The following is a 14846-nucleotide window of genomic DNA, read 5'->3' as shown; positions in this document are numbered from 1 at the left end:
CTTAAACATGATAAGTTAGATAGTCCTTGACTACTGTGACAGTAATCAAGCCTAACTGTTACTGCTTCCTCACTTGCACCAACAATTCACGTGAAACCTCTAAAATTGCAAAATGCTAATACTGGATGGCAGTGTCCTTGCCGTACAAAATGTCCGATTCTCCTTTAACTTACACAGTCATTGCTATCTTGCACTGTCATTTCCAAACTTTTGCATGAGTTGTTAGTCGATGAAGACTGTAAACTGCTGGGAAACTGTTATACTTTTATTTTACTCCTCACATCAATTAGCACCAGGTTGGATGCAGGCTAGTACTCAATACTTGTTGACTAGTGGAAACCAGTCAAGTAGAGATAAATGCTGCAATTTATGGAAAGAGCACAGATGTAGGAACCCAGAAGCCGTAGATGCTGGTGCCAGCACTGCCATTAACTAACAGTGCGCCCTTCGATAGCTAACTGCGGACTTTAGTCCACACGCATAAAGCGAGAGACTTAAAGAAATTAATAGGTGACAGTTAACATCCTTTAAACTCTAGTATTCTATAATTTTAAAGAGAGTTTTCTGATTCTGTCTCCTAAAATAAGTTCTCTGTATTCAACTTGTGCTTATAGCAATGATCAGGACTTACAGATTCCCAAAAGTTCATTATCTTCTCCATCTTTATGCCAGGTCTGCTTTTGAAGCTGCTGCCAACCTCTCTCTGTGGATGATCCACAATCTCCGTGTAGCGAATTCAAAACTTGGGGTTGTCTTTCCACAGTGGAACGTCCTTATCTTCTGGTACTCCTTACCTCAGTTAATAATATCACCTCTCTTCACAGCCACCCAAGATCAAAATCTTAAAATCATACTTGGTGTATCAGTCAGAGTCCCAGCAGGAAGCAAATTATACACTCACATTAGGATAGTCTGAGGGGTTTAATGAAAGCATCATTTGCAAAGGTGAGATCAGGTTTAGGGAAACCGCAAGGGAGAGTGTAGTGTCTGGTAGCAGTGGCACTGTTACTATCCCTCACTCAAAGGATGTGGAAAAGAAGTGGTTGCTGGAACCTGGGGAAGACAAAATGGTAGAGAGAGCTTTCCTGAAAGGCCCCATGACTTTGGATTTAGCCAGTCTGAGGCAACCTCAAAGGGGTATAGCTTTGGGAATCAATGCTCTGATCTTTCTCTTCCCCCCATGGCCTGCCCAGGCTGAATGCTTCTGGAATCTGGAGAGCAAGTGAGCCTATTGTAGACCACACAGGTCAGCCTCCCAAGGCAGAGAGCCTGGTGGAGAAAAGTAGAAATGGATCTGGTATGATAAAAGATGATATCCATCGTATTTACCTTTCCAGGTTTTTCTTTATCAAGTTAAACTCGTCAGCCCCCTCGATTATCCTGCTATAATCGCTCCCCTTTATATGTACACTTATGTTCCCTTAGTTCAGTCTCTCACTGCCTTTGCCTAGACCAGGGTTGGTTATCCACTCTTCCCCTCCCTCATGAAGCCACTGGCGGTCCATAAGTGTGAGCACTTAAGGTGAAACAGTTTGCCTTTGCTAGCCTGTGCATCAGGAATTTGATTTGTCTATCAGGCACTTGCAGAGAGCCCTAATGCTCTGTGGAGCGTGGTGGAGTACAGTACCCCACTGACTGCCCGCTTTGTGCTCCATCCCTTTTAGAGGGGTGCATTAGTCTGTTATCCCATACATTTACTCTTCTGTTACATCGGCCTCAAGTCTTTCGCCAGTGTTTTGGCATCAAAACTTCCTGAAGGAGTATCACAGCATAATCTATGATCTTCTGTGGCAGATGGCCTGGGGTATTACCAGGAAATGTTCTTCCAGAGTCCCCTACCAACAAGTGGTGGTGCTCATGGAGCAGAGATGCCATCACTGCAATATGTAGTGGCCAAATGAAAGCAGTCAGCTTAAAGATGGAGCAGGGTTGTGATTAGTAGAATTCATAAAGCCACAGAGCCTCTGAATTAGGCAGAATTATTGATACTTTAATATAGTCAGGTGCAGTGTGGCTGGTTGATGTGTGTAATTGGCATGAAAATGTTTTTCTTAAGGATCTACTTAATTTCCTCTTTTTCCTCCCCTTGGAAAACGTAAGAGTTCTAACACTCCCATGAATTGATGTAATGGTAAGATTCTTTAATATCCTCCTGGTTGTTATTGTTATTTAAATAGAGAAGATCAGTAAGTGCCAGGTACCATTAATAGCTTTGGCAACTTCTATGGTTTATTTAGATAACATTTGAGCAGAATGTTCTTTGATATCCTTCTTAAAAAAATAACAGTATTCTAAATTCTATAGTTAATTAGTATATTCATTCAATATTGAAAAAAATTATTTTGAGTCTCATGTGTGCTTGATACAACGCTGGATGGTAAGGATACAAAGACAAGTAATTCATGGGCCTGGAATATAGAGGAACTTAATATGTATTTGTTGAACAAGTTAGATTTTTTGAGTTTTTAAATGAGATGATTCATTTTGATCCTTCTGCCCTATTCATGCTTACTGTCTACTATAGGATCACACTTTGGTGACTTCATGTGACCTAAGTAAATTGATGGTGGTCTTTGAGGAACTGGCTTTATGGGTGAGAAAAAAACACAATGAGCATTTTAGTTAGGTGACACGTTAGTTTTTATCCATATAAAACACAGTTTAGGATTCTACAATTAGCTGTATTTTTGGAACCATGATTCTTAGTTGTCCTTTTGGCCTGTGACAATTCTGTTAATGTTGGATGTGTTTAGTTTATAAACAACTCTTTACAAGAATCAGGTAACATCCCTACTCTGTTTTCTTTTTCTCTCAGAAATTTTTTTGGTGAATGGTAAAAACTATCAAATTAAAACAAATAATGTATCCAAACATGAGGAAGAAATAGTGGGCCTTTATTCTTTGTCCCATCCTAGTGTTAATAATACTGGGTGACATTTGGCTGGTTCTTGCAGAAACATCAGACCACATCCTGCCATTGAAGCTCATTTGGAAAATGACTTTGCTTGTCAGTGAAAGGGAATCAGATTTTCAAATTCTTGTGTTATTTTGTACCAAGGAAAATAATTTTTAAAGTCAAAGTTGTTTTTAATTCAAAACTCACATTCATATTTTTTTTCTTAAGAATGACAGAGGGATATTAGGTTCTGAACACAGCCCAATCTGTTCAACATTCAACAAAGATTACAAATACTTAAGTTTTTGTGGATGTATAACAAAAAATACAGTCAACCTGAATTGAGCCCGAAGAAAAAAAAAGGTTGGGAGCATTGTTTGGCCAAAGTGTTTTTGACAGTTTTGTTTGTTTGCAAAGTCCCTTTTGCCGTGTGATGTGAGAGGTTTTAATGGCAGTATAGAGGTAGTCTGTGGACAGAAGTCATTTTGACCGTGGTACCTTGTTGGTCAGAAGCACCATAGAAAAGTCACCAGCATTGAAATCTATCCATTAACACAAAATGATCTCCTGCTCTATTTCTAGACTGTCTCATTTATACATATGACTTACCAGTTCTTTTTAAATTTAAAATTTTGTACCTTAATGTAAATTATAAAACCACCTTCCTTTTTTTTTTTTCTTTTTTTTTTTTGCAGTACGCGGGCCTCTCACTGTTGTGGCCTCTCCCGCTGCGGAGCACAGGCTCCGAACGCGCAGGCTCAGCGGCCATGGCTCACGGGCCCAGCTGCTCCGTGGCATGTGGGATCCTCCCGGACCCGGGCACAAACCCGTGTCCCCTGCATCGGCAGGCAGACTCTCAACCACTGCGCCACCAGGGAAGCCCAAAACCACCTTCCTTTTAAAGCCCTTTGTTGTAATGGTTTTGGGGGGATATATCGAAGAAGACCCTATTAGACGATCAAGAAATTTTGACAGTTGGGTCTTATTCATTAATTTTAGTATTAGGACTTTGAATACCGTCTAGTCCATCGTTGCCTCTTCATTTCTGACAAGCACTCATCTGTGGGCTGCGCGAATGCTTCCTGGAACAGGAACTTCACATCTCCGAAGGCATTCCTGATGGAAACGCAAATCTGCCTTTCCACAGCCTCGTCCTTGGGGTCCACCGTTGCCCTCGAAGCTACACAGAACAAGTTTAGTCTTTCTTTCCTGTGACAGATTTCACATATTTGAAGGCAGTTTCTCCCTACAACTTCTTTAGGCCTCCTATCATTTTGTATGAGATGTGATTGCTGGACTCCTATTCCACTGGTCATCCTTCTCTGAGTCAGCTCCAGATTTTCAGTTTCTACTTAGAATATAGTGACCAGATTGGGACGTAGTATTTCCCAGGTGATTTACTCATTTGCTTCTGGCACTCACGCATTTGGGTCTTTTGTTCTACTGCTCAGTTTGAGGCAGAATAGAGGAAGAGGCCCATGACTGCTAAAGTCTCCTTAGCTTCCCTGCTGAACCACTTGATTAGGCCTACTCCCCTCTGTTCCCTGCTTGGAAAAACAAATTTTTTTTTTCTAGTAGACTTTCACTGGCTCTAAGCCCCTCCTAGATAAATTGCCCAATCCAATTCCCTTCTTTGTTCCCTGAATTTCTCTGACTTCAGAGCTTATGGCATTAAAATCCTGGAGTCTAAATCAGATTTTCCTTTTATTGAATTCTAATTATAGTGGGTATTATTGATTCAAAATACAGTGTATTATGATTGCTGTACTGATATTAATGCTTATTTCTTTTATAGTGCTGTATAGCATTGGCCATGGGGGAGGTGGATCAAATTTTTAAACTTTCATAGTATTTTGTGCCTTTTCATGACTGCCAAAGACACATATTTGTCTGACACACTTTTTTTTCATCTAGAATAAATGCGTTTTTACACTGTTGTTTAGCATTTTCCAAGCATGGCGATCATGCGAGGAATCGACATCCTGAATTAATATTTATTGAGAACCCACAGAGTGCCTGCTGCTGTAGTTGTCTCTTTATAACAGCTCCATCCATTGAGAACTGCTCTGCAGGCTCACAGCCTTTCCCCCAGTTAATTTAGGAGCAGCTGCGGTCCTCGCAAAGTGAAAACCAGATATCCTCTGGGGCTTCAGAGGAACCCAATTCATTTTTTTTCCCCTGTAAATTAACTAGCTTCTCACTGTTGGTGTCTCAATGATTATGACTCTCTTAATAACTAATACGGTACCATCTTTCATGAAGAGTATGTGTATAATAGATTTATTAGATGGTTATTTGAATTTCCCTTCCCATCCACTTAATTTCTTCTTTGCTTTGATAGTTTAAATATTTAAGCTGGTTGCTTTTTATTAGATTGAGATATTTTGTAATTCTGCAGAGGACAGAAATATTCTTCTCCTCTCCAATTTTATAATTAAAAAATGGTAAACAAAAATAAAAGAGCTCAAAACCATTCTGGTATATAAGAATCTTAGTTGAAACACGCTTTCCTTTTCCCCGTTCATGAATGGAGGTAGGGATTATTATATGTCATAGCACATCTGTGTACCACTCCAAAAAAAACAGCAAACTTTTTTATAGTTAGTCCTTGATATATATGAGTTAACTTGTGTTTCATTTAGATTGTGATAGTTTATATTCCTAGGATATTGAAGTGTGAGCCTAGAGACACTTAGCATTTGATTGGATGGACCCATTAGTTATGATGTTTGTCCAAGCTAATAAAGTTGAGGCCTCTGAATCCACAGGATTGGGCATGAAATCTTGTGGGAACAGTTTTCTCATGAAAACTTTGGCACTTCTAATCATTACCAGTAATAGCTAGTAGGGAAGTAGGGACTATGGGTTTCTAATTTGATTTCTTTGTTTATATATTGACACATAAAAGGGTACTGTTTTGGAGTTTTTGCAAGAGATGAAGTTTGATGAAAAGGGAAGATAAAATAAACTAAAAAATGAAAGGAAATTCATACATGTTTCTTTTGCTAAATGTGTTTGGAAAGGTAAGAAGGACCCAAACAGAGTGATTCTTACATCCTTAAAGCCAGACGCCACGCTCCTGTACCTGGGTCCTAGAGTATATCTAGTAAGCTTGTATACTCAGTGCTTGACATTTTTCAGGCAGTTCAAATTAAAGTTTAATTTTAGTACAGGGTAAGACCTGAAGAGCCTGCTAAAATAGCACCCCTACCTGCCTTCACTAATTAGAAGATTTAGAGTTGAATACAAAAGTGGCCTGGGAAAAATCAATTTCCTTGACTATGAAGTTCAAACCAGATCCACTATCTTAGAAATGAATGTCTTATAATAAACACTCTCCAGGAGTGATTCCTGATGTACCTGAACCGTATTGTACAATTTAAGGGGAAGAAAGGGGAAATAGTAGTGAGTATAACTGTACAGAACATATCACCCTAGCTGTGATTTTTAATGAGGTCAAGCAATATTATTAACAGAGTATCTTTTTATTCCCCATACATTTCAAGAAATGTAATCCTAAATTATTAGCATTTGACTTTTTAGCTACTGTTATACCTATAGTATAATAGTACCACACTTGACAAGAATGCCATTGCCAAGGGGTTCTACCAAATTTATATATAATATAAATATATTATATATAAATTTGTGAAACTAATAATTAAACTTAAATAAACTATTTTATTTTTTTAATTTATTTATTTAATTTATTTATTTTTGGCTGCATTGGGTCTTCGTTGCTGCACGTGGGCTTTCTCTAGTTGCGGCGAGCGGGGGCTACTCTTTGTCTCTGTGCGTGGGCTTCTCATTGTGATTGCAGTGGCTTCTCTTGTTGCGGAGCACGGGCTGTAGGCGCGTGAGCTTCAGTAGTTGTGGCTCACAGGCTCAGTAGTTGTGGTGCATGGGCTTAGTTGCTCTGTGGCGTGTGGGATCTTCCCGGACCAGGGCTTGAACCCATGTCCCCTGTGTTGGCAGGCAGGTTCTTAACCACTGTGCCACCAGGGAAGCCCAAACTATCCGTAGTTTCCCGTGGCTGCTGTATCAAATTACCACAAACACGATGGCTTAAAACAGCACATTTACTGTCTTGAGATCTGGAGGTCAGAAGTCTGAAATATATCTCAACGGGCTAAAATCAAGGTGTTGGCAGGGCTGTGTTCTTTCTGAAGCCTCTGGGGGAGACTGTCTTTCCTTGCCTTTTCCAGCTTCTAGAGGCTGCCCACATTCCTTGGCTCTTGGCCCTATTCCTCCATCTTCAAAGCCAGCAGTGGCCAGTCAAGTCTTTCTCAGGCTGCATCACTCTGACACCGATTCTCCTGCCTCCCCTTTTACTTACAGGGATTCTTGTGATTACACTGGACCTACTGGAATAATCCTGGATGGTTTCCCTAATCGCGAGGTAGTCTGATTAGTAGCCTTAATTCTGTCTGCAAGTCTGATTCTCCCTAGCCGTGTAACATTACATATTCACAAGTTCCAGGAATTAGATATCTTTAGAGGGGCATTACTCTGCCTTCTACATTATCTGACCTAAATTTTAACATGATTATTCTGGGTGATACCTTGGCAGTGTCCTCAAGTTGGTGAGTATAGAGACAGGAAGCAGGAACCATATGAGATAAAGTGGTGGTTTAGATAAGGGTGGGAATAGCAATGGAGGTGATGAGAAGAGACAGGATCCCAGATATGTTTTGAAGGTAATGTGCTGACCTGTTGGATGTAGGATGTGAGGGAAAGAGAAGGGTTGCATGGATAGTCCAAAGTTTTGGGCCTAAGCGATAGGAAAAAAATAATCTGCCATTAATTAAAATGAAGAAAACTACTGAGAGAGCAGGTTTAGGTGCTCAGTTTATGGAAGGCTGAGAATGGCTCCTCTCCTAAGTAAAGAAGCAGCATTTCCCTGGTGCCTGGTAGTGATTCCGGTCAGGCAGATCTGTCCCCTAGAAGGGCCAGAGGTGCGGGCCCTAGGGGCATTTCTACCAAGAAATGGCCAATTGCTACCGTCTACTTCCCTTCTCCTGTTTATGGTGGGGAAAAGAAGGAGGAGCAGTGCCTTTTTAATAACCATTACCCTCTTTAGAAAGAACAACTTGTGGGATACCTGAGCTGTCAACAGGTTGGATCTGCTGAGTAAGGATTGGTAGGGTGATAAAGAAGAGAGAACTTCTTTTTTGCCTTGGCAGTGACCTCTGGTCTTGCAGTGATTCATGACCTACCAGACCAGAGAGGCTGCTGTAACATCTTAATGTACTCCTGAGCCTACTTCAACAATGACCGTCTCTTGCCAGACCATCCTGAGCTGCCCGTGTGAAAATTTACTTGCACAAAACTTCAGAAAATGGGTGTTTCCTCCCGTATTGAGCCCCTGGGCAGCATCCTTTTTCTGCAGGGATTCCAGATACTTCCAACCAAAATGAGCTCTGAGTAGCAGTTTCATATTATTACTGGGTTTTTATTTCTTGTTTCTTGGAATTCAAGATTTCTTTCAGAGACCTCCTGACAGTAGACTATTTAGTTATTCCAGTGGTTTCTGCAGCCAAAGAGGCTTTGTGGAACTTGAAATGACCTGAGTTAATGTATATTAGGAGACTTTGTGATGCTGCAGCTGCTATGCTAAAAAGCACTTTCATGGCTTATCCTGTGTAATTCTTATGACAGACCGCTGAAGTTGTAGGGATTATTTTGGCTACATTTTGCAGTTGGAGTAATTAAAGCTAAGAAAGGACAAGTATTTACAAGTAGGAAATAACGGTACTGGAGTTCCAACCCAGGTAATCTGACTATAGAAACTGTGCTTCTAACTGCTGTACTATATGTTTTCCCCAAATTGATCCCTGCCATCTATTTGTGCTTGGTGTTAAATTGCCCCTAAAAGTCCCATAGGTGGCTCTCTGCTCCTCTGTGTGTACGTCTCCAGAAAGCTAAACCAGTCCTCCAAGAGGGAAAGGAACTTCTGGCCAAATGGCCGTCTTTGATCCTGCTGCTAGTACCCAAGGCTCCTGATACCTGGTCACGGTCAAGAGTTGAGCACTACCGGGCTCCCCTGATGGTGCAGTGGTTGAGTGTCCGCCTGCCGATGCAGGGGACACGGGTTCGTGCCCCGGTCCGGGAAGATCCCACATGCCGCAGAGCGGCTGGGCCCGTGAGCCGTGGCCGCTGAGCCTGCGCTTCCGGAGCCTGTGCTCCGCAACGAGAGAGACCACAACAGTGAGAGGCCCGCGTACTGCAAAAAAAAAAAAAAAAAAAGAATTGAGCACTACCATGTCCTTCACGCCCACATCGCCAAGTAATTCCATTCTCCACTTCAGTTTCTATTGAACACCTGATTGCAGTAGTCCTACTACTCTTTCCAAAGTCCCTCTGTCCTGAGAATTGTGCAGCCACTCAGCCCATCACTGATCTCTCTTCACCTAGCAGCACCAGAAAGCTGACTGCTTACTCTGAGATTACGTGATCACTGCTGAATAAATCCTGATTTCGTTTAGGAGCAGCCTTCCTCGTGTATGACTCGACTGTGAACTTCATGAAGACATGGATTGTGTCTGTTTTGTTTACTGTGGTATCCCTAGTGCCAAGCAAAGTATTAGGTACTTACAGTTGGCCCTCCGTTTTCACGGAAGCAAAAGCCGTGAATACAGAGGGCTGAATGTGCTAAGTAAATTTTTGTTGAATGATCAAATTATGCACAACCATGTGTACATACCTTACAGGGAAACTCAGCTGTCTGTGCTCTAGTAATGCTCGTCAGCCATTGTCAGTGCCGCTAGACACCTCAGAGGAACCGCCAACCAACTAAATGGTCCCGTGTTCCACTACTGACTCAGAAATGGCCATTCTGCACCCACTCCATGGGAAAGGTTTGGGTTTAATGCACTCCCATAAAACCCAGCCCTTGTCCTGACCAGAGGCAGGTACTTAGGAAGTTTAGGTGACCACACTTAAGAAGTGGTGGAGAAAGAGATGCTCCACATACAGGAGATTTTAAGCACTAGCCTAGAGTGAAAAATATTTTCTTTGGCAAAGTTAGTGAAACCATCAGATTTCTGTCTTCCATCGCTTTTTTTTCCTCTAAGGTCTTAAGCCCATTCATTGGACTGGAACTGTAACACTTTCCCTGCTTGGTTCTTGGAGTTTTCAGGTTACCCGTGGAATTTATCTTGCTCTGTACTCACAACGCCACCTCCCAAATAATAAACAATTCTGTATTTTTGTGCAGATTTTATAATATGCCTTGAGATTTCATCCTTATTCTGGTCTCCTTTGTATTGCATACAGGAAGAGTGTTTGTACAGTACACTTCAAGGATATATTATCTTTGATTCCCCTCCCCTGCCTACACACACACACACACACACACACACACACACACACACTCTCTCTCTCTCTCTCTCTTTCTCTCTCTCTCTCTCTCTCTCTCTCTCCCTCTCTCTCTGACCTGTTCTGTACAATTAGATTATTTCTGGCCAGGTAAGAAAGTGATGCAAAAGCAATTTTAAAAATAATCTCTCTGCAGTATGACACCTCCTTTAATTTGTTAATGAAGCTGTTAGTATAAACTGTTAGGAAATATAGAATTCTTCATTCACTTCAAACAGAGGCAGATATATATATCCAGTGCCTAATGGTCCCTGGTTTCTTTTTTATTTTCTCAGGCAAGAAAACTGATCAGTGACTTTGCCATTATCTTGTCCATTCTCATCTTTTGTGTAATAGATGCCCTGGTAGGTGTGGATACGCCAAAACTGATTGTGCCAAGTGAGTTCAAGGTAGGTGAACTTGTCTTTTGGTCATTCCTGGAATTCTTCAGTTTTCTTTCCTTTCCCCTATTCTAGTTTGTTGTGTTTCTCTTTGAGTTAGTTTTGTACAATTGTCCATTTCTTTATTTTATAAGTGGTCAATTGCTAGGTACGTATATACATTTTGTCTATTTTTTCACTAAAATTAAATGCCTGACTAGGACTAAATGCAAGGTTCACATTATATTGATTTTTATTGGAAATACCTTATGGTAACATTATAAACTCTGCTTTATATTTTTAGAGTATTTAAAAACATCCAGAGTATTTTCAACTGGATATTTCAAGGTTATCAACTTATAACCTTGAACCATATAATAATGCTAGGTTGCAATGTAACTATCATTCCTGATTTTATGAAGTTGAGATTGAAGCTTATAAAAATTAAGTAAAATACCTAAGGTTACATTACTAATTCAGTGCTCTTTTCCTGCCACCAAACTACCTGCCATATACACACATGTGTATATATAATGTGCACTTTAATTATTACAAAGATATAGGAATTATTCATTTTATAAACCTGTGGGTATGTACAAGCCTAATGGGTAATATTTACATTTCATTCATTCTTAAATATCCCTATCTAATTTTTCACCACAAGTCTTTCACTTATTTTCTAGAACACTCCTAACCTCTCTCTCCATCACTGAGAACCATATATTTGCTAAGAAAAATTAAACGAACTGCAGTTTTAGCTTAATGACTACCTGATGAGGAAGGGATGTCTGTGTTATAGCAAACAAAATGTTTTTTGCATTTTCTCTGCCATGATAATATTTATTAGCAAAGGTAAGTGCTCATTTATTCAGTCATTAGTTAAGTCAGTATTTATTGAATGCTTGCTTTGAGTCAAGCCCTATACTGGGAATTTGAAATGCATTGAAGAGCAAGACAAAGTTCCTTTCCTTATAAGCTCACAACCTGGTAAAGGTAGTAAAATGTGAATAGATTCAGTGATGGAGTTATGAGCAAAGTGAGACAGAAATATCTTCAGAGAAGTGAAGCTTTCTTCATAGTAAATGTGGAGAAAATAATTCATAGTTAGGATTCTGTTTTAGTTTATTTATATTATTTAAAATTAGGAAAAGATTAGGGAAATATGAAAATAAGAAAGATCAGGGTATTTAAATAAGCTTAGTTATAACATATAAAATATTTGTAGCTTTTTATGTATTATATCATGAAACGATTGCAATTTGGCAGTAGTAGAAACAACTTCTGTATAATTGATAAAACCCATGAACAAAATTCATGGTTGTTTTGTAATTTCTTGCCTACCTCCTTACTGAATATTACATTTGGGTTTTTCTTATGGCTACCCTTAAACTTAAATCACTGTCTTCCATCCTGATTCTTATCTTGGAGCATCCTAAATGTGCAAATTGGCATTTACTTCTTTTCCATCACCAAATATTCTCAGTTTCCTTCGTTTAAAACATTGCCTTAAAAATAACCTCCTTTAGGAAGTTCTTGCTGAATAATCTTTGTACAAGCTATCAGTAAAACTGTTTCTGTTTTTTAATATGTTGGCTCTCCACATATAAAAGTGTGTCTCCCCCACTGATTTTTCACCAAGTAGTATGTATTAATATTGTTTTAAAAAAATGTTTTCTCTCTACTTAAAGCCAACAAGTCTAAACCGAGGTTGGTTTGTTCCACCATTTGGAGGAAACCCCTGGTGGGTGTACCTTGCAGCTGCTATACCTGCTCTGTTGGTCACCATTCTCATTTTCATGGACCAGCAAATCACAGCTGTGATTGTAAACAGGAAAGAACATAAACTCAAGGTAAATCTTCATAATAATGGTTATCACTGCCTTCTACTGTCTTTTCGGGTGCTTGAAAATATTAAATGCTTCAAAAGCAAGATAGTTTTATGGGAATTACAGCTCATGTTCTTTAAGACTTCGCAGAGTCATAGATCACCCTGTGTGGACACATCTTCTCAATATAATACTTTTGGAAGACCTCATTTAAACCTGAAAAAGTTGTTTCAAATCATATTTTCTTCACCATCTGAGAGATCAATATAAACTGTTTACCACTCAGCCACTGTTATCCTTCATCTGATTTTAATATGGTAACTGTCCTTAATGAAGACAAAGACAAATGCTTTCTCTGAAACTATTGAGATAAACTATTGAGATAAAAATATGAGTTTTCTTCTTTAACCTGTTGACTTGGTGAGTTATATTAATAGATTTTATACTGTTGAACCAACCTTGAAACCTGGCAGATATATAGTTTCTTTCTTACACACAATTGAACTTGGTTTGTTAATATATATATTATAATATGTAATATAATATATATTGCTTATATATGTATATGTACATATATGTGTGTATATATGTATATATGTGTGTGTGTATATATAGAATTTTTACATCTCTGTTTAAGAGTGACATTGGCCTGCATTTTTCCTTTCTTATACTGTCCCTGTCTGATTTTGGTATCGGAAATATACTATCCTTATAAAATGAGCTGGAGAGTATTTCTGCTTCTATTCCACTCCCATCCCATTCTCTGAAATAGAATATAATAGTCTTTTTATTATGTATAACATGTCAATTATCTTTTCTTTGAATGATCAGACAAGTTGTTAAACTACCTGGGCCAGGTGGTTTCTGTATGGAACTGTAAAACTGGTGATCAAAATGTTTTAATGGCCATGAGATATTCAGAATTTCTATTTTTCAATTTTAGTAACTTATACTTTTCTAGATTTTCCCTTTTTTCTTCTATTTTAAAATTTATTGCAATGTTGTTTATAATATTATCATTTGTCATTTTTGTAATCTGAATCTGTTATTTTTCCCTTTAAAATCTTAATATTATTGATTTGTGCTTCTTATTTTTCTTGATCAGTCTAGCCTGAGGTTTGTTAATTTTATTAGTCTTCTTTCAAAGAAGCAATTTTTTACTATATTGATTTTCTATACCATGTCTTTGTTTTTTGCTAATATTTGCTTTGTTTTAAAGCCATGTTATTAAGTACATCTACATTTATAGTTTATCTTTTTAGTGAATTGAATTTTTATGTGACTCTCTTTGTTTCTAGTAATGCTTTTTGCCTTAAAGATTAATTTATTTTGTACTAATAAATCTGTGGTACCTTATGTGTATTCATTCTGTTATTTTCAGTATACCTTGTATCTTGTGTCTGTTTGTAGATAACCCATGGTTGGACTTCAAAAAAAAAATCCATTTTCACAATCTTTACTTTTAAAGTAGTATTTAATCCATTAAAATTGATGGTGATGAGTGATAGATTCAGATTCATCTTTAGCACATTATTTTTGCTTTCTGTTTGTATAACTTTATGTTCTTTCTTTTTTATTCTCATTTTTTGTCCTCTTTTAGGTTGGTACAGTTTTGTTTTTCTTATTTTCTGCTTTCTACATTTTTTTCTGCTAGGGTGGAAGTTACATACTTTACCTTTTAGTGATTATGTTGCATATTTTAATATGCATTTTTAAGTTCCAAAGTTAGTCAGTATTTTTACCCTTCTCCTGAATAATGCTAAGAGCTAAGGAATGCTTTAAGTTTGATATTCCTTCCCATATCATATTCTGTTAATACCCAGAGTTTATTGCTACCTGAATTTTAAAATCCAATTAATTAGACATGGTCAATATTTTTAGAATTACAAACAAGTTTTCTTTTTTTTTGCACTTCAGACCTTCCTTTTTGGAATATTTTTCATTAGACTGAATTATTTCCCTTAAACAGTATTAGTTTACCAGACTTTTGAAATTTTCTCCTGTGAGTGTCTTTGGGAGGTAAACTCTCTCATTTATGTTTGCCTGAAAATGTTTATCTCACCCTCATTCTTGAAAGGTGGTTTCTCTGGACGTATAATTTAGGTTGAAAGCTATTTTTTTCCAGCATTTAGAATCTATTTTCAATTATTTTTGACTTCCATAAAAGTGAACTGTCAGTATAATTCTCATTGCTTTGTAAGTGATCATTCTTTTCTTTTGGATGCTGTAGCATTTTCTTTTTGTCTTTATTTTAGAGTTTTATTATAACTTGTGTAAGCACAGATTTCTTTTTATTATTATTGGATTACTGGACTTCCTGAATCTTCCTGTCTTTTATCAATTATGGAATTTTTAAATTCTTTGACTCTTTCAATCTCTAATACATCC

General features: G+C 38.1%; 1 protein-coding gene across 1 annotated transcript in view; it reads left to right on the top strand.

Moving 5' to 3' along the window:
* Positions 1-14846, top strand: part of SLC4A4 (solute carrier family 4 member 4) — a 350822-nt gene that overhangs the window by 300433 nt on the left and 35543 nt on the right. Inside the window, exons 17-18 of the mRNA XM_082645180.1 lie at positions 10549-10662; positions 12321-12482. Coding sequence (XP_082501306.1) covers positions 10549-10662; positions 12321-12482 — 276 coding nt within the window. The remainder of the gene's footprint in view (positions 1-10548; positions 10663-12320; positions 12483-14846) is intronic.

The sequence above is a fragment of the Mesoplodon mirus genome, assembly GCF_964341445.2.
Source record: "Mesoplodon mirus genome assembly, chromosome: 2".
NCBI lineage: Eukaryota > Metazoa > Chordata > Mammalia > Artiodactyla > Ziphiidae > Mesoplodon > Mesoplodon mirus.
Note: the sequence above shows the minus strand (reverse complement) of the source record. Positions and strands in the feature narration are given on the sequence as shown.